At 29.4% G+C, this 19,670-nt stretch overlaps 2 protein-coding genes across 3 annotated transcripts in view; both read left to right on the forward strand.

The window, feature by feature from the left end:
* LOC100169255 (sodium/hydrogen exchanger 9B2) overlaps positions 1 to 699 on the forward strand; it is a 14,588-nt gene extending 13,889 nt beyond the window's left edge. For both annotated transcript variants that reach the window (XM_016807396.2, XM_008188432.3), the window contains exon 8: positions 383 to 699. In XM_016807396.2, coding sequence (XP_016662885.1) covers positions 383 to 556 — 174 coding nt within the window. In that variant the 3' untranslated portion in view covers positions 557 to 699. The remainder of the gene's footprint in view (positions 1 to 382) is intronic.
* Positions 700 to 2,071: 1,372 nt separating this feature from the next.
* LOC100166446 (sodium/hydrogen exchanger 9B2) lies at positions 2,072 to 14,840 on the forward strand. The gene is made up of 8 exons (XM_001946122.5): positions 2,072 to 2,320; positions 8,350 to 8,781; positions 9,545 to 9,730; positions 10,359 to 10,534; positions 10,864 to 11,024; positions 11,652 to 12,038; positions 13,042 to 13,143; positions 14,018 to 14,840. The coding sequence occupies exons 2-8, from the start codon at positions 8,357 to 8,359 to the stop codon at positions 14,189 to 14,191; spliced, it is 1,611 nt and encodes a 536-aa protein (XP_001946157.2). The 5' UTR covers positions 2,072 to 2,320; positions 8,350 to 8,356; the 3' UTR covers positions 14,192 to 14,840.
* Positions 14,841 to 19,670: the final 4,830 nt, after the last annotated feature.

Raw genomic sequence — 19,670 nt, forward strand, 5'->3', positions numbered from 1 at the left:
GAACTTCAAGATCAGGCTTGCGAATAAGTGCGAATATAGTGTTAAATATCAGTAAAAAAAAATAATATGTGAAAATGTTAATTTTTTATGAGGGGGTGAACTTTTACTATGAGGTGAATTTTTTTTTTTTTTTTTGAGGGGAAGGAAGGTCGTGCGAATTCTTGCGAATTACGTGCTAAATATCTGTATAGTTTGTTTATAGATTTCCCTTTGGGGGGGGGGGGGGCTGGCGCAACGTACGTGGTCACGTCTCAACCAAAAGTACAAGGTATCTGTAGGTTCTATATTATGTGAACTATATTAAATTAAATGTTGTTTTTAGTATACCTATGTTTTTTAATACAATTGGCACATTCATTTTTGGTTCTTAATTTATTCGCAGGCTATTTTAGCTCCATTTGCCTTAAATATGGCAAGGCAATTTGGAACGCCAGAAGACATCGAATGTGGAACTCGACTGGTAACCATCGCCGTGCTCTCTATTTTATTAACGGCACCTATAGGGGCGATCGGCATAAAACTATTCGGTCCTAGACTGTTGCCCAGAGCCAAATGACTGATGCAAGTATAGAGACAGCCGTGTAACTGTTGTTTTTTTAATCTTATTAACTTGATTTAATTATTTTGAGATATTAATACGTTTGCACAAATGTATAATATTTTTAAAATTAATTATATTATAAACATTTTAAAATGTGAGTTTTGTTATTATAATAATAATTATTTGCTTTGATCAGACACCAGCTATACCTGTACAATAAAGCACCTCATGTAGGGTAATAAGGAGTCTGTTCGGGTAAAACAGATCTATCGGTATTATTAAAAAATATACCGCGTTGTGCAATAATATCACATATATTTATCACTTACTTCGATGACGAGATACAAATTTGTAATTTTATGTTGCATATTTAGGTGTTTTTAGTATCTGAAACATATTTAGGCTTATTATTGTTTTTTGAGCTTTTTTCCTTTATTTTTGGGCCTTTTTTTGCAAATTTTTTGTTATAACGTTTATTATAAAACGATATTCCTTCATTATACATAATTTAAACACACCCAAAACCGCAACCACGAAGATATTCCAAATGAATTAATAAAAAACGTTAATAAAAGTTAGTTTCATTAAGATAAAAACTTTTTTTTATATATATGTCGATATTATAAGTTAGGTACCTACCTAAATTAATCCTGATGCATAGTAGGTATTAAACCTTTAAAAAACATGTAAGTGCATATTTTTGGGTTTTTAAGTGCATACGTGGTTGCATATTTAGTTTTTTTTTTTTTAAGGGGTTATACATCCTCTACCCTAATCGTTTTAAATCAGTTAGTGATGTCAGTATTAGTAACTGTTCCATGCACTGGATGTGTGTGCCAAGGATTTATTCGTTGACACAGGCTTCACAAGAAAAAACACAACATCGAGGTACAGGCGGAAAATTATGATAAATGCTATTAATAGTCTATCAGACACACAAAAATCAATAATCGGGTGATATTGGAAGTCACTTCTGCAGAGTAACGAAAAAATTATAATTGAAATGGTTTGCTAAACATTTTAGTTGGCAACGATTATAATATGTTGGTAGGTAGGTACTATGGTAGTATGGTCTATGAGACTAACTTAAGGAAATATGTATTATATATGCCTGGTATACCATGCAATAAGTAATGACTTGTTTAATGGCTTAACGAAAATAATACATACCTTATATAATGTATATGCATGCACGACTAATGTAAAACCACTAAAACCAGTAATCTTCACGTTTCTCTCACGGTTGGAAAATATAATATATGAAACAATGTTATAATGACACACGATATTATAGTACTATGTTATTACTCTGTCTATTTTCGGAATAGATCCACTCAATTCTATTCCATAACACGTTGATCAATTATCCGTGCAAACATGTGTAAATAATAAATATAGTAAAATAAAAGTAATTAATATACCTACTCGCAAATTCCGCTGATTTACGCGTATCATTTAATGTATCTAACCTGTGTGGTAGGGTCAACCACGTGATAATATGTAAAAAAACATAACTTATTCCTTTTAGACAGCGATACTGGTTAGTCTGTGTTAGCTGATCCCATCGGTAACATCATGGTCCGCTACACTGCAATTCAATCGCGTATTTATTGCAGTCATGATAAGTGTTGTTCAAATGCGTATTTTTAACGTGGTGTCTGCAGTTATATTGCAATATTGAACAAACACGAATTGCAATTTTTCAGTTTTTTCAGTTTGAATTTTTAAACAAAAAAAAAAATCCGAAAGGCGATTACAAAATATATCGTTATTTACTGAGTAAGTATACCTATTCAACACACATCCCATACCATATACATCACATATACTATACCTACTGAAGTAATTGTCTTGATGTTTTATGTCTATATATTAGGGATTTTATTATAATAACGTACAATTTGATGTTTTCAGACAATATTGATAAATAGGATAGGTATCTAAGTACCATTTATACTCGGATTATTAAATACATAATATGGCATAAATATTGTATGTATTTATTTCCGATCCATTGTACGTCGATCATATTAACAATAAATACATATCATTTAGTTGGCTCAAAATTCAAAATACAACATTTTCGATTTTTCATAATACATTAAATTAATTTTGACAATGATATTTTTATTATGGTGTTTATTGTGTTAATATCAGTACACGGGTGTGTATGTTATAATATATAATGATAAATATTAAAATAGTGGTTCCAAATAATAGTTAAGTTGTAAATGTGGACTGAACACTTTTTAATACACAAAGTGTGACGTTTACTCGTTTAGGCCTTGGTCGAATAGACTTATAGAGTTATAGACTAGTTTATAGGTCTATGCTTGGTTGTAATTTATGTTTGTTTATTTAAATAATTTAATTAATTCCAATGTAATTTATTTATCAAGGACATCAATAATTTATTACGGACAAAAAAATATGAAATACCCAGGTAAATTGTTAAGGTATAACAGAATTTTAGTCAATTGAACAAACATTATTACTTAACAATTTGACGCAAATGTTTATTTAATAAGATTCTAAATGTAGATTTAAAACTTTTACCAGAGAATATGGAATTACATTTTAAAACAATAAATATAAATAAAAATGGTCTTAAATTCAGTGTAATGTATTTGAAGATTTTAATAAATTTATATTATTTTACCAGCAAAGCTTCGATAGGAAAATCGATTTTTTTTTTAAACAGACCTAAATGTATTATATGTCTTGCTTCAAACATATTTGTAATCATATACTTTTAACATGCCCATATAATTGAGCTATTATTCCGTGTATTATATAATTATATTATTTGAGATTCTGAGTGAAACGATGAATGTATTTTTATTTGAAATTACGTACAGTAAATATTATAATAATTATAAATTATTTATCTATTTTTCATATTGAAAAATTAAGTAGGTACATTATTCATTTACTTGTATGAAAACAAAGATGTTTTCGTAAATAGTATTCCAACTTCTTGACAAAATGCAAGTATCATAATATACAAACGAATAATGTTGGTACAAAGTAATCCATGTGCAATCCATTACCTTAACCAAAATCGTCTTTCATATTAATATTAGGTATAATTATTATACATAATATCACAAGCTCTTTGTACACGCCATTCTTGGATAATTTCCAATTTTTTTTTTTCATTTCTATACTGCAGTTGTCTAAATTAAACGTTTAATCCGAACACTCTACAGCTACGTAGACTAAAACTAAAACTTACTGAAGTAAGGTCACTATAAACTAAAAACTCGTTTTTGTTGCTTGTTGAAGACTGACAAAGATTACAATATTTTATATATATATTTAATACGTATTGTGTGTGTACAACGATTCAATATAAAATTGTTCGTACCATATATTTACCGTGGAGTATAGTCGAACCATCTATAATGTATCTAATCCATCCATGAACATATTATTAGTTACTATAAATAAACGTTTTGTCATAAATTTTGAATATATCTTTGAAGGCTTAAACATATTATTATTATTTGAAGTATAACAAAACCACTATCATAATCAACATTCCAAGTAGGTATTGCTTTAATGAATGTGATTATGATAATTATCTACTATATAAGCACATTAAATAACGTACAACAGGAAAATAGAGAAAATATAATTTTGTAACTTTAATTTTCAGTTGACATATTCTTATTTTAATAAAAAGAACAGACATCGGTTTTTCTTAAAAATTTAAAATGGTTATAATAATATAATAATATGTTTATAATGTGATGGTGTTTTTAATCCATAAAATACGGATTTACTTGTATAAAACAACGGAATGTAATATTTGTTTTAATTTTTCCGTACAAAATGTATTTCAAATAGTTCAACCTTCAGCTTAAAAAATAAATCAAAAATACAATGCAAATTTCGTGCTTAATAAATCCAAATCATATTTCAAAAAGTTCTTTATTCTTACAAAATCAATTTTAAAACGATTAAATGGGAAACAAAGTATTAGGTATATTATATATATTAAATATTTATATATGTTATAATATTGTTACATTATTATTTGAAAAGTTTGGAAATCTGAAATTCTAGCTGGAGATTTATATTGTAACCTTTTAAACAACAAGCGTCATTACAGTTTTCGAACAGAATTTAATTTTCAAGTCCAATACTAATATAGAAAACAGGATGTGAATTGTACGCATACTATATTATAACATAAAATACCTACTGAATACGTATGTATGTAAGGTATAGGTACTGTCAAGTATAATGACTGGATGTCAAGATGAATATACTATATGGCTGGTTTATGCACCAGTCGATAATGACATGGAAAAAAGTGTATTATAATAGCGATAAAAATAAAAAATATTTAAATGTCCCGATGTCATTCAAATCATTTTACTCTTAACATTTACGATCGGCCACACTTGGTAATATATTATTGTGTGTATATCGTATACCGACCCACAGGATCTTGGAAAACAAAAGCCCGGCGTACAGAATGCGAAAACCATTTTATATTCGTCGGAAGGATATAATATATATATATATACACGAGTGGGAATTGACGAGTGTCGTCGAGGAGTTAAATTGTTAAATCGCTGGTGTACGCGAGTGTTGCGTAATGGTCGATTACTTTAGAAAGGCGCGGGGGAGGAAAGGAATGAACGTGTAATTGTTTCTGTTCGTCGAAAAGGTTGATAAAAAAAAAAACGGAAAAAACTAGAAAAAACTGCTCAGAAAAAAAACGTGTGTGCATGCGTTTGCGACAGAGAGAGAGAGAAGGAGAGAGATAAAACGTATAAGCGTTCCGTACACATATTAAACATGTAAGAAAAGCGAAAAAGATAAAGAGAGCTAGCTTCGATCCAATCGTGATTCCGTTAGCGTTTTGTCTATTTCGTTATTCTTTTATTTCGCTCGTTTATATATATGTGTAACTGTGTGTACTTAGTTCGTTCGGGTTTTTTTTTCGGGTCGTTTGTTTTCCGACTGGAGTGGATGTAGCACGGGACTATATAAATATATATATATATATACATACACTTGCGTCGTCTGGGCACCCCACCTCTGCCTCACACCCGCGCACGATGCCCACCAATTTCGTCGGCCGTATAATGTCATTAGGTATGCAATAGCAGTTGCAAGGGACGAGAAAAGAAAACCTCCCCGAATGATCGTAAGAAGGTGATGACTTGTTCGCGGGATGTCTTTTGCACGGTGTCTCCCGGACCGAACGAAATAGGGGATGCGTGGATCGGTTGGGCCAGGGAGGGGTAGAACACGATTGTACTCTAAACTTATGTAAATTAGTGAGCACTCGACGGCGTGTATATACAATCGAGGCGAAGAGCTTCTTGTCGTACAGTCGGTGCGGCCGAATCGTTAGCTTTTTATTTACCGTTTCGTTTTTGCATGTACTCTACACGCTACACGCAGCCATGACTTTCCGTTTAATAGGATTTTTTTAACCCTCCCCGCGCCGCCCCATTACAACTATACACTCTGTTCTATATAACAATAATACGCGCGCCCGTAAAAGGAACTATTCAATTTTTTTTTATTTTTTTTTCTTTTTTTTTTCTTATATTGTTTTGCTCACGAATTTTCTCATCTCCGAGCCATAACTACGGTCGAGTGTTTTGAATCGGACCACCAACAAACTGCAATCGTACTTATACTTCAGGCCATTGCATATTGCACGACGTTAGGATAGTATAACGTAATATAGCCTCAAAGTTAATACGCAGTACAGTTTTAAAATCGTATGAATAGTAATATTATTTTACAAGCTATAAACGAAACGCCGATTCATAAGTATTATATTATAATATTATAAAATATCAGACTCGCAGGTAGGTAATCATTTTTGAAATATATCATAATCTCAACATAATGACTGTTGTCACGTTTGAATCTGAACCATATCAATGTTGGGTTATTGAAATTGTTGTGGTTGTTTATTCAACATATTACCCCAGACAGCAATTTTTTGTTTAATAATATTATTATAACATTATAATAACGAATAATATTAGTATAACGTTATTATAATACTATTATAATATTATCATTATAAAATGCTGTCTGGGACTATACTAATTTTGTATTTTATTTTAAGTCAAAAACCAAAATAGGTATACTATTATATAACTGTTTGTGTCCTATATTTTTGAGGTCATATTATACACCAAGTTAAATTAAAATTAAAACGAACAATATATTTTTAAAGTAAGTTACAAAATAAAATATAAAAATATTTTTTCCTGTATCAATAGTGATTGACGGTAAAATATATTTCTGTTGTTATCAATGACAAAGACCAGAACAAATTTTTAAAAGCAATATTTATAGTTAAAGCGGCTTTTACTTTTATTGTTTGTTTTTTAAGTAGAAAAAAGCCGAATTTACCTGTTAAAAACTTGAATTAATTCCAATCTAAATACATAAAAACGTTTTATTTAAATATTTATACCTGTTTTTTTCTAGATAGGTTCCCAGAGGATTAAACTTTTAAAAGTTTATTTAGTCAACTTTTTTAAACTCGTTTTATTACAGTTCAAGGGTTTTATAATATCGTTTTTATTTCTGAAACGTTCCGCTCAAAAACACAAAAAATTCAAACCGGTAATAATAATAGTGTAATAAGTATTATATTGGTGTGCACGTTGTTCGCATTTTGTCCAGCTGTATAACAGCCATATCTTCTCAACCTGCGGCTTGCTAAACTTTTTTATGTCGCTCAAAAAAACTTAAGTTCAAAATCATATCTACTTAAATTTACTCTAAATATACGCAATAATTCATAACATATTGTATTTTTATTTGTTTTATTTTTATTCTACGAGAATCATCTATCCATAAGGTCCGTTTAGTAAACATATATTTATGGCTCAAGCAAAAACATTATGGTTTAGTATTTCTGTTACAAAAAACGATTTTGAAAACATTTGATTCGATTAATAGGCTTGAGTTATACACAATCGTATATCTGCTTGGTGGTTTTTGTTTATTAATCTATGAATGAAAATATGCGAAATGGTGAAATAACAGTAAATAGTAAATACACTTATTTTTTCTATTACAATATTAATCATAAATAGTAAACATTTCCTCATGACCCGTAACTTATGGAAAATGATTAAAAAAAATTAAAACGTGATATATTTGCACTTCAAACAAGGCGTAACTAAATCAGCTTCAAAATATGCAAGAAAGTTTATCATAATCAACTTGAATACATGTTTGAATAACGATGAGGTATGTCCTAAAGGATTCAGAGTACACTTAACTCAAATGTAATAACCAAGAAAAGTATCAAATGAATATGATATTATATCCAGTAGAGAAAACGTCAACTAAATGAAAAATATACAAATTAATAACATTATATTATTAAAATTAAAATCACACTTCGTATTGTAGGAATATATTAAATATATATATATTATAATACATATAACTGTGTAGGTAATATGTTAATATTTTATAATATTATAATCACCGTGGTTTGTAACATTTAGAATAGTTTGGAATAAAAATATCATTAGTATTTTTTTAATATTTACCTCAGCAAAAGGATGTATAGTCAATTTATGTGACACATATTATATTGATTATGCATACGGACATCATTCCGATAATATTCATTAGTAATTACGTTAAAAAAAGTTTCATCATCACAATGATTAACAGAGTTCTATACAGTTTTGTATCTAATTTTCTTCACTTTTTTTTTATTTTTTTTATTTTGCAATTTTGTCACGTGAGAAACGTTAATTATATTACGCGTATATAAATGACTCAGTATAACTTTTGGTCGACAGGGATACGATGGGTGACAGGAACGGTGCAATGTTCGGCTCAGAACTGCATCACAATCAGGATGACGCCCGCGTGCAGTTCACGGACAATCGTAGCGCAGCAGGCGTCAGTGGCGGTGATACTGCGGCATCCGCAAGCTATTGCGACAACCGGCTTCCGGCCACAGCGGCCAGTGTCGCGGCCGCCATCCTGGCCGTAGCCATCGCGTGGACGTTGTTGTACGTGAATGTATCACCGGAGCTGATGGCCATGCCCGGTGGCAGTCTGGCGTCCATATTTGTGCTGTACGTGGCCGGAACGGTGGCCGGTCAGCTCATCACCAAGGTGGGTGGTCTGCCTCCGCTTCTTGGAATGATGTTGGCCGGTATCGCTCTCCAGAATTCCGGTCTATACAACGTCACCGGTTGGTGTTTCCATTTGGTGTCCACTATGAGGTGAGCCGAACCGAGTTGAATGACAAACGCCACGTAAATTGTATGAATAGAATTTTAAATTTCCAGGGAGATACCACTTTGCGTCGCATCCCTAAAAATAATAATTGACGAGTTGGGATTTTACATCGATGGCGGCTAATAAGCCAAAAATAGTACGTCTGTGTCTGTCATAAAATCGTTGTGTCAGATAAATGTTTATTTACTCAACCCATTATTTCAACCCCTATAGGTTGCTATAGGGTGGCTTACACAGGTTGGTTTATGAAAATCGAATATTTTTTTTATTCGTGTATAGAGTAGGTATTGGTTACAGAAATAAAAGTAACTTTATAGCTTTATGTAATCAATTTATGTAAACATGAAAGTTAGTTTAAAATAGCTTAGTAAGTAGGTAATTTAAATCACGTTTGCAAATATTACAATTTACAAGTGTTATATGCCTATATCCAATTCAAATTAGCTCACTGCAAAGTGAAGTACATCGACGCCAATCTGGCGTACCATTTATATATAGCACCATATTTTATATTTTTTCATTTTTTCCAGGTCGAAGTCATGTTATATAGCTAGTATTATATAGATATCTATCCATCAATATTGAGTAGGTAGTAGGTACATTAAGTACATTAAATAAAACTTATTTTCTGTAAATCTCGTGAACACTGAATGAAGTTAAATTATACTTTACATCTCAGAGAATTTGGAGGAAGAGACCTTCTCGCACCATAGTTAAAACTACAGCTGACTTTTTGCTGTTTTTCAGAGAAGCAGCGCTCACTGTCATATTGGTCAAAGGTGGCCTGGAGTTGAACGCCGGCCAGTTGCGCCGACTCAGCGGTGTCGTGGCAAGGCTCACGGTGTTACCATGTGTGGCCGAAGCCGTGGCCGCGGGTGTAGCCGCTTATTTCATTTTGCCCGATTTCTCGTTGGTGTGGGGTCTGACACTTGGGTGAGTACCTATTTTATTGAATTATTATAATCGTAATAATGTAAGCTGATTCCTTTCTGGTTCGATTTCTGGCCCTCTGGAAACTCCTTATTTACTTTATCGAATCAGATATGAATACTTTAGGGTTCTCATCCGAAGCATATCACGAAATTCTGATTTATTTCGTGACCCATTATCATAACCATCATCCGATTTGCTTAAATTATCCCTCTTCTTTGTCTTATGCATTTTGCTAATTGCTAATCAGAACACTAAGTTTGACTATTGAGCTGTTTTTAATTTCTAACGTTTCAATTTTATTCAGTTTTTTTTTCTTATCTTTAATTTATTAGTGTCGACGAAAAACATTATCTTCTTAAATGTGTATATTTTGTTTAAAAAAAACGGATATTTCATATTTGACTGTAATCCTAATATACCTACTTAATTAATATTTGCAATTTTACTTCATGTCTAGGCTCGAGTCGATTAAACATTAAGATAAATAATTTTTGTATTCTATTTCCAATTTAGAAAGGTAGGCATATACTAAATAAAACTTCTAGTTACTTTATTATATCCTCCAAAATGTGTTGATTTTATTTATGCTATTTTCACTTAAAATATTCGTACCTATATCTATTTGAAGGTTTACCTTATCAGCCGTAAGTCCAGCCGTATTAGTTCCAAGTCTATTCCGGCTAAAACGCTTAGGGTACGGCGAAGAAAAAGGTATTAACACACTGTTGATTGCTGCTTCAAGTTTGGACGACGCTGTATCCATCAGCGCTTTTGGTATTTTATTAGGTGTCTTATTTTCAAACGGTATGTATATCTTGTATAAATATATTTTTTTTTTACAGTGCTATTTTTACAATACATTCACCATTTAATTATGCAATTCGAAGCAGTACATTATTGATGTACTATATTAGTCTTTTTTTATTTTAAAATTTTAATTTCTCAATGTAAATATCAATATAATATTTAATTTATCTTTGTGTTCTATAATCAAATTAATTTTAAATGGTCAGGGCTTACATTTTTAGTTGTTTCCTAAACTTACATTTTTAAAAGTTTCACATTAGTGTAAAATAATGAAATAATGAATAAAATGTTGAGTATAATTTAAGTTATTTTTGTGTGATTAATAGGTAGCTTGACCAGTAAAATAATACAAGGACCAATTGACGTGGCAATTGGAACCGTGTTGGGACTTATATGGGGTTGTGTTTTGATTTTTGTGCCTCCATCACCATGGGCTATGATATACAATGAACGAGAAAACAAAGTTCAAAATACCAGCAAATCAGAAGTAAATTTGTTATTCAGAAATCAAAATTGTTGATCTCGTCAACTACAATGTGATCAGATATTAGCTTTATTTAGTAATAACATTTTCATAGACACATTTTTGGTACGTGTGTGAAGTTTTCCACCCCCACCACTGTGGTAAAATCTTCCCTAACCGATTGTTAGTTATAGCCTTTATTTAATAGTAAGTAATTGTAAGTCCATTCTTGGAATCTGTAAGGATTTTTAACCTATAAACTGTTGGGACTAATTTAGAGGAGTAGGTGGTGGGTGCTGCCCTGTTGGAGTATAAGGTCGAATTCCAAATTCTGGGAAAGAATTTACAATTAGGTACTTACAAAAATGAATAGGCTATAATTTACATTTTATTTATAGAGAAGGAAGAGACAATTCAAACACGTGTGTTGTTTTCGTAATTCTGCTTTAACCATCATAATGTTATATAATGTGCAATTTTTTAATTTTCTTGATCATTCTACCCGCGTTTTCTATTACTCGCCTATCTGATTCAATATTAACATTATAATTATAATCGATATGCGTATATTAGGTAAAATATATTAGATATAAAGATATTAGGTATATCGGTGCGGTTCCTAACCTGTTTTTTTGTTACCGGAACATATAGATAGAAAATTCCGTGACGGCCAAAAGGTCGTTTCTTCTGGGCGCGGGTGGGTTCTTGGCCGTTACCGGAAGTCAGTGGTGTGGATATCCAGGAGCAGGGCCGCTGGCGTGCATCATTTCGGCGTTCGTGGCGGGCACCGGTTGGAGGAAACGGTCAGCGGAGCATAAACGCAACAACCCAGTGATCTCGACCGACGACATGGACCGAGAAGATAGTGAGGAAATCGAGGAGGACGGTGAGCTTGCAGTGGTGCAGGTGTTTGAACACGCCTGGACGTGTCTGCAGCCTGTGCTGTTCGCATTCATAGGCACCGACCTCAAGTTCGAACTTCTGAAACGTGGTGACATGGTTTTCCTCGGGCTGATCGTACTCGCGTTCGGACTCGTGGTATGTAACGTGTTATTGCAGTAGTTTGAAATGCATTTTGTTACAAGTCAAGATTACTAATTTTTTTATACAAAAGAGCACAATTCGTTTAATTAATATAATAAAAATATTTTTTCTCAGTTTTCATTTTTGTTGTAAATACTAAAATACGTATATTTTTTATTTATTTCTATATTAATGGGCTGAACCCTATACAACAGTTGAAACATAATATAATATACAATTTAAATCATTTATATAAGATGATAATTGCAATAATAATATTATAAATATGATAATAGTATATAATATAATATAGTAGAAGTAGTTAACTTAATTATAATTTTATCAATTTTGATAAATGTCGCTCTCATTGGCCAACTGTATCATGTGGTCTAAGAGATTATATATACCATAATTGGTAGTGTACTCAAGGACTATGAAAGGAACAGTATTGTGATAAGGAATTATGGAATTGACCAATAAAAGAAGTGAGGGAGCATTAATACGACCATCCACCAGGTTTTTTAAAAACTCTAGGTATTAGCGTTAATTCGACTGTCAGCCAGTGAGATGAGACTATATATTATGTATCATATATAATGATTTTTATTATGTCTTATAAGATGTATAAACAAATTATTTTTTAAAAAATGAATCAAAAAACACTTATACATGATCTACACCTATATATAATATATATGTATAATAAACATAAATAAAAAAACAATTTAAATTAACTGAATAATAATAATAATTTTATATGGTTTTTGCGTATTCTGAAAATTAACGAAAATTAAATAGTGCCCCTTTTATGTAAATATCCATCCATTATTTAACAATATGATCTTAAACTTTATGGTATCATATAGGTACCTAAAAACTAAAATGGAAAAAATATCACATAACATCGTAATACTTATCTATAAATATCTACATTCATAACTCTGCTCAGAATCTATAATATACCTCAATATTAAACTTTGTGTAAGTATATAATTATAGTATGTATTATCTGTTTTAGATTCGTCTGATGGTCACCACGTGTTCAGTGGTCGGTTCAGGTTTCAGTCGTAAGGAAATACTATTCATTAACATTGCTTGGCTTCCAAAGGCTACAGTACAGGTAAAGTAAATCAAACTATTTTATTCTTACCAAATTATACATACATATATTATATTGTACAATATTCAATAGAGTTATCTCATGGAAATCCAAAAATCTAAATACATGGTTATATTATGTAAATTAAGAACATCATAAAAATTATGAGTCATCGTAAAATAAATCAAAATAATTTATTGAATTATTTGTAGTAAACATTCTGTTAATCTGAGCGAATAGACTATAGTTTTATCGATTGGTATACAAGTATAAAACGTTTGTGACAACAAAGTATTAACATGAGAGCATTCAAAGGTATAATAAATCTTTGTATATTTGATTTGAAAATTAAATAATTTATAAGCACATCATTAAACCCTCTTCTTATTGAAAGCTATTTAAAAATATATAATATTTATAGAGAAGTTGCTCTGTCGAATTACCATGGGTATCGATATAATCCTACTATTTTATTATCGCTTTGAATAATTTAAGGGTGTTACGTCCAAAATTCCATATAGTCGTTATCGCATCTGTTGCCGTAGTGTTTCAAGAAATGTTTAAGTCATTATGGCTAATATACCACAAATTAATATTTTCCAGGAAACACAAATGTCGGTGACGGATAAGGCGCGCCCAGACAGCAAATGTTCGACTAAAAATATTATAATAACATTATAATAATATACTTGTGGTTATTATGTGCTTATAAATGTGTATTATAATAATTAATTTGTGGTATATTAGCCATAATGACTTAAACATTTCTTGAAACACTACGGCAACAGATGATTAGGCATACATATTATTATAGATACCAGATTTTCATTTGTAGCAATTATTTTTATATTTAATAAAATATGGTTAATTATTATGTTTTTTTTTTGTGTTGAAGGCTGCTTTGGCACCGGTGGCTTTGGACATCGCGAGGAGTTTGGGAACAGTAGAAGATATCGAATGTGCAACTAGATTGGTAACAATAGCTGTGATATCCATTTTGTTGACGGCACCCATAGGTGCATTTGGCATACAGTTATTTGGTCCCAGACTGTTGCCCAAAACCAGATAACTTTAACAATTTATTAAACTACCTCGTTGAACATCAACTAAATAGTACCGCACAGTATTCAATAATAATACAGTACTTAATAATACAAAATTGTATTTGCTGTAATAAACCAAGACTATTCCCCAAAACAAGTTAATTACAGCAGCTCACTATAAATTTATAAGTTTCGTTTATTTGCTTCAATTTATATATCACATTAAACATCTATTAAACTATATGGCAGCATTTTCAACTAACATGCAACATTAGATTTATAATATATGTCCAATTTAAGATCAATTTGAACAAAATTATTATATTTTTTTTAAAAGTTAAAATTTTTTAAGGAAAAAATAAGTGTATTTTTATTTTATTTTTGTATAAAGACAAAACGAAAATAAATCATAGATCTTTGTATTAAAAGTCATTACTGAAACTAATTTGTGTTTAAGAAATATTCTATTTTATTTTATATATAATTTATAAATATCTGTAATTTAAAATCTGAATTATGTGATAATGTATTTTAAACTTCATTTATAAAATTACTTTTTAAATTAAGTGATAATATATTCATAATTAGATAATAATGCAACACATAAGTATTTTATGATAATATTAAATATTAATTATAGAATAATAGAGTAAATTTTTATCTTTTTATTTTAAATGTTGTATAATAAGTTAAAATAACTAATAACCACAAATTGATTAAATGAACTCATATTAAAATATTTTAATGTACTAATATTTGCTAACTATTTGGTAACTTTTGGCATTGGTTTGGATCGTACCTACCATATAAAGTGGATGGATTAAAGTTAAAATGTACACTATATACAGCCATCACCGGCACCCTACTTTGAAAATTTGATATCTCGGGAACGGCGAAAGCACAAACGTCGGGATGCAGAGCACAACAAGCACAAACAGAGCACAAACGAATGGTTCATTTTGAATTTTAAAATGTTTAGGTGGGGTGCCAGGGACACTGAGCTGATTTAAATTAGTTTCAAAGAAAAAACAATAAATATATTATATAATTCCCAAAAATGTTGACTCAAAAATATACTTGCAATAGGTACTGTCCGGAATCGATCTCCAGTTTAAATATTGCCTAATAAATATTAATATAATTTAATAAAATCTTAACAAGAATATAATGCTTATCAATACTGCGTTTTCTAGTACGTTTAAACTTTCAAACATGGGTAAAATAATCGTGAACTACGATGAAAAAATTATATAATGAGTATAATAGAGAAATAGAGAATACATTATTACTTGCCAATGATGTTTCAATCATTTTATTATAAAAAAATTCCATTTTCAAACCTCACGAAAATAACTAGACGTAAAAATTGTCTATATTATGTAACATTGTTCTTATCTATCCGAGTGATACGTAAGAACTAAGAAGCTGCAGATTAATGAAAATATGAAACATAGTAACAAACTGATTCATTTATAATTTAAATTACTTAAAGAGTTTTTTCCATACCTTTTGTCAATATCAAACAAAAGTAGAACAATTCAATCTTTTTTAGCTTAGTTTTGTACTAATATTATAGAATTATTATAATATTCGGCTAAAATACAAGAATGTAAAAAAAGCATGGTTACTCATTGTAATTGAGCTTGGCTATAAGATATTATAATATTATGTTTGAATAATAAATGTCCTAATTGAATACATAATATGTATTGATAACTTACTTGAGGTTTAAGTATATTCATTGTTATATAAAATACCAATAATGAAGAACAAATAACTTACTGAACATTTCATACAATTTATTTACATCCATTTAAAGAAAATAAATTTCATAAATTATAAATTATTATATAAAACAGAATTTATAATATTGTATCATAGTACTTATGTACTATAACATTAAGATATTATTTCTAATTATTAAAAATTAACATCAATATTATAAAAAAAAAATTCTATAATATTATCATCTTAGGCTAAACACCAAAAACCTCTAACACGTATAGTGTTTCCATAAATTGCAATACATCTTTTAATATATAATTATGATTTATGTTAATACATAGTATATAATATTAATACATACCGATTTAAAATTTGGCTATATACTTCTGTTATGGATTTAGAATCTAATAAGTAGTAACAAACTGTAGACATCAATTATTATACATTATGAAAGTTATACAATTAATTTAACATTAAATAATAATTTAATATTTAAATGAATAGATAGATATGTTTTTTATAAGCATTAAAGCTCAAATATTGACAAAATTGGATATTTATTCAATTCTTCCTCTACCGATCTTAGTTATTTTGTTTTAATTCAAAAAAATAACCGAAGAGAATTGTACCATTCACCAAATATTTAGGCTCTTTTTGAGCAATTTAGAGCTGGTTTTTGTATTTAGTTTGTATTTTGTCAATAAATTAACCTTCCTAAAATTGTTAAATTATTACAATTGATTTCAGCATTTCTAAACATAATATTATTCGAAGTATTTCGATAGATAAAAATCGAATTTTGGACAAATTTTGTTTATTAACTAATTATAAGTATTTAAAGTTTGGATGAGCGGAATATCAATTTTTTTTATTTCTTACTCTAAGACGACATTTTTAATTTCATATTTCTAGATAGAATATTATTCGAAGTATTAAGATGATAAAAATCAAATTTCAGACAAAAAGTTCATTAGTTATAACTTTAAATACATATAATATAAATACATACCTAATTCATAAACTACTTGTTCAAAATTCAATTTTTATATTTTGAAGTACTTTTTTCTGTTTTTCATATTAGTTTTATTAACTCAACAACATTTCAAACGGAAGGTTAAATTATACTGTGCACACATAAAAAACCTTGGTAAAATAATTAGGGTTAAAAATGCATGTTGTCATTAAAAAAGTTAAATGATTACGACGAAATAAATGGTAAAAAATATAGTTTTTATTGATTTAAAATTATAAAAAAATATATTTTCAAAAATGTTAATCGTTTTTTTTTTTAAATTTAATGGCTCATGATAACTGGAGCACGCAATATAAACTGTTGTCACTTATCGTTATACGTTTGAAAAAAGTTTAAATAATCTATAAATACTTGAATTATACTAGGTAGGTACTAAATTATACTAATTATACTAGGTACCTATCACTAATTAATATTGACACAAAATCACACGGTTGTTAGATGATATTTAAAATAATATATATATTATTTTCATGCTTTAATGATGAGAATTATAGTAAAAAAATTGAATTATCATTCCATAAGTCTAAATTAGAGTTCTGATTAATTCACTCCCAGAATCGGTTGTACTTCAATCATATTTTAAATGATCCGAAAACTGTTGTAGAATTAAGTACCTACTCTAACAACTACCTAATTATGCATATTTTATAAATCACTACCAAATGATTGATTTACAAATAATGAGATTAATCAAATCAGAAAACAAAACAACCAGTCAATCATGTTAATTTAAATTTGTTTTTAACTGTGAAATGTAAGTCTACCAACATAACATCTCATTTTTATCACAATAATAATTACTCCAACGATCAATCAGATATCTATGTCAGTCACTCGCCACAGTAACTCTAGAAAAAAATACTATAGATACAATAATATCCAACATTTTCTATACAACAAAAAATTTCAATATAATATATTGAATATTTTTGAGCTATTTGTATAGGTATAAGACAATTTTGATTTTTATTAATAATCATCGATAAAAAAATGATTGCTTGGTCAAAAAACTTAAAAGTCGAATACAATGTTCCTCATAATAGTTGTTTTTAGTGGACATTTTGAAATTAAAAAAAATGTAAATCTACAGTAATTTTTTATGAGCATCTGAAGTTAAAGTTTTGACAAAATTCATAAAAATAACAAACATTTACTAATAAATAATTTGCATGAGCTAGAAATTCATAAGAAATATCTATGCATACATTGTATAGCTAAGATTTAAAAATTTACTACTTGAAACTTTTAGATCATTTTATTATATTGTATACACCCAATTACTTTTTTAAATTCAATTTTTTCGGCAAAAATAAATTTAACCTACTGCATCACTAATAGCAAAATAAATGTAATCATTAATCACAATTATATCATTAAATATATTTAATAATATTATGACAGGCCATTTTCGCTCAGAATCGTTTTTCGTATACAATAATTATATATATCATTGAATCAAATTTGACACATTTATTGACTATTACAGTGACTTTACTACTCTCTAGACACATAATGTACAGCAGTGCGTTACCCAATCACCTGCTTTTTAAATTATTTATGTATTTTTATTCATTAAAAATACCCAAAATATGTAGATTTTTCTAAGAAACCCATGATTGAACGATAATTTCCGTCTTGATTTTGAAACTTCAGTTTTACTCAGGCTTTTAGGTTCCGCGGAAGCGTGAGTCTTTTTTCTATTTAATTTAAATAGTTTTTTCAATACGTCTACCTGCAGAGTTTTAGCAGCTTGTGTGGTTTCAGATGATTGATTTTCTTTACGTGAACGACTTGTCATCGTCTTACCCTGTACAATATAGTCACTCAGTTTAGAAAAGGTTGTATGTATGTATAGGATAACAAAAAAAAAAACAGTGAATAGGTAATGGTGCAGTTGAAAAAAAATTGGAGATCGTCCGATGGCGAAGAAAATAAAGGAGAGAGAGATGGAGTCATCGAGTTATTTTCTTCATGAACGAAGCCAGTATAGCGGGGATGAATGATTTAACCAATTTGTAGACGATGATTGCATTATACGTCGTCCTTACCCTCACTGCCCGTCGCCGACCTACGTCTGTTCCTAAGGGAACACTGACAATTATAATAAATAATACGTGCAAATGTTTGCCTGTGTCCCACACATTATTATATACATTTGCAGGACCGGCTCAAGCAAAAATAGTGAACTAGGCAAAATCAAATTTTGCCGCCCCTAACAATATAATATTAACAGTATTTTGAAAATTCCGCCCTCTTACTAAAGTGCTGCTTAAGTGCCGCCCTAGGCGTGGGCCTATGTCGCCTACCCCTTGAGCCGGGCCTGTACATTTGAACAACATGCATGCATACTTGTAAAGTATTTAAGTAAAAATATTCAAACATATTTAAGTATAAATAAAATATTTTTCCCTATTTCCCATTTTAAAATCAAATATACTAATTTTCGAATACTTTCCGTTTTATTTTATATTTTAAATTCCCCCCGTAAAATAAATGTGAGTTATTTATGGATACATACACCAAATAATACAATATTAAACGCTCTGAAAAATGAATGTAAAATATCAAAATACCTACTGAAAAAAATTAGATTCAGTTGATTTATATACTATTTGAAAGTACCATAAATACTTTTTTTAAATATCTGTATCAGTACTAGAAATTAGAATAAATTCTTTTAAAATATATCTTTTACAAAAACATATATTATGTATTTTTTAAATTATTGACTCAGAAAAAATTCC

Source organism: Acyrthosiphon pisum, chromosome A1 (genome assembly GCF_005508785.2).
Source record: "Acyrthosiphon pisum isolate AL4f chromosome A1, pea_aphid_22Mar2018_4r6ur, whole genome shotgun sequence".
NCBI lineage: Eukaryota > Metazoa > Arthropoda > Insecta > Hemiptera > Aphididae > Acyrthosiphon > Acyrthosiphon pisum.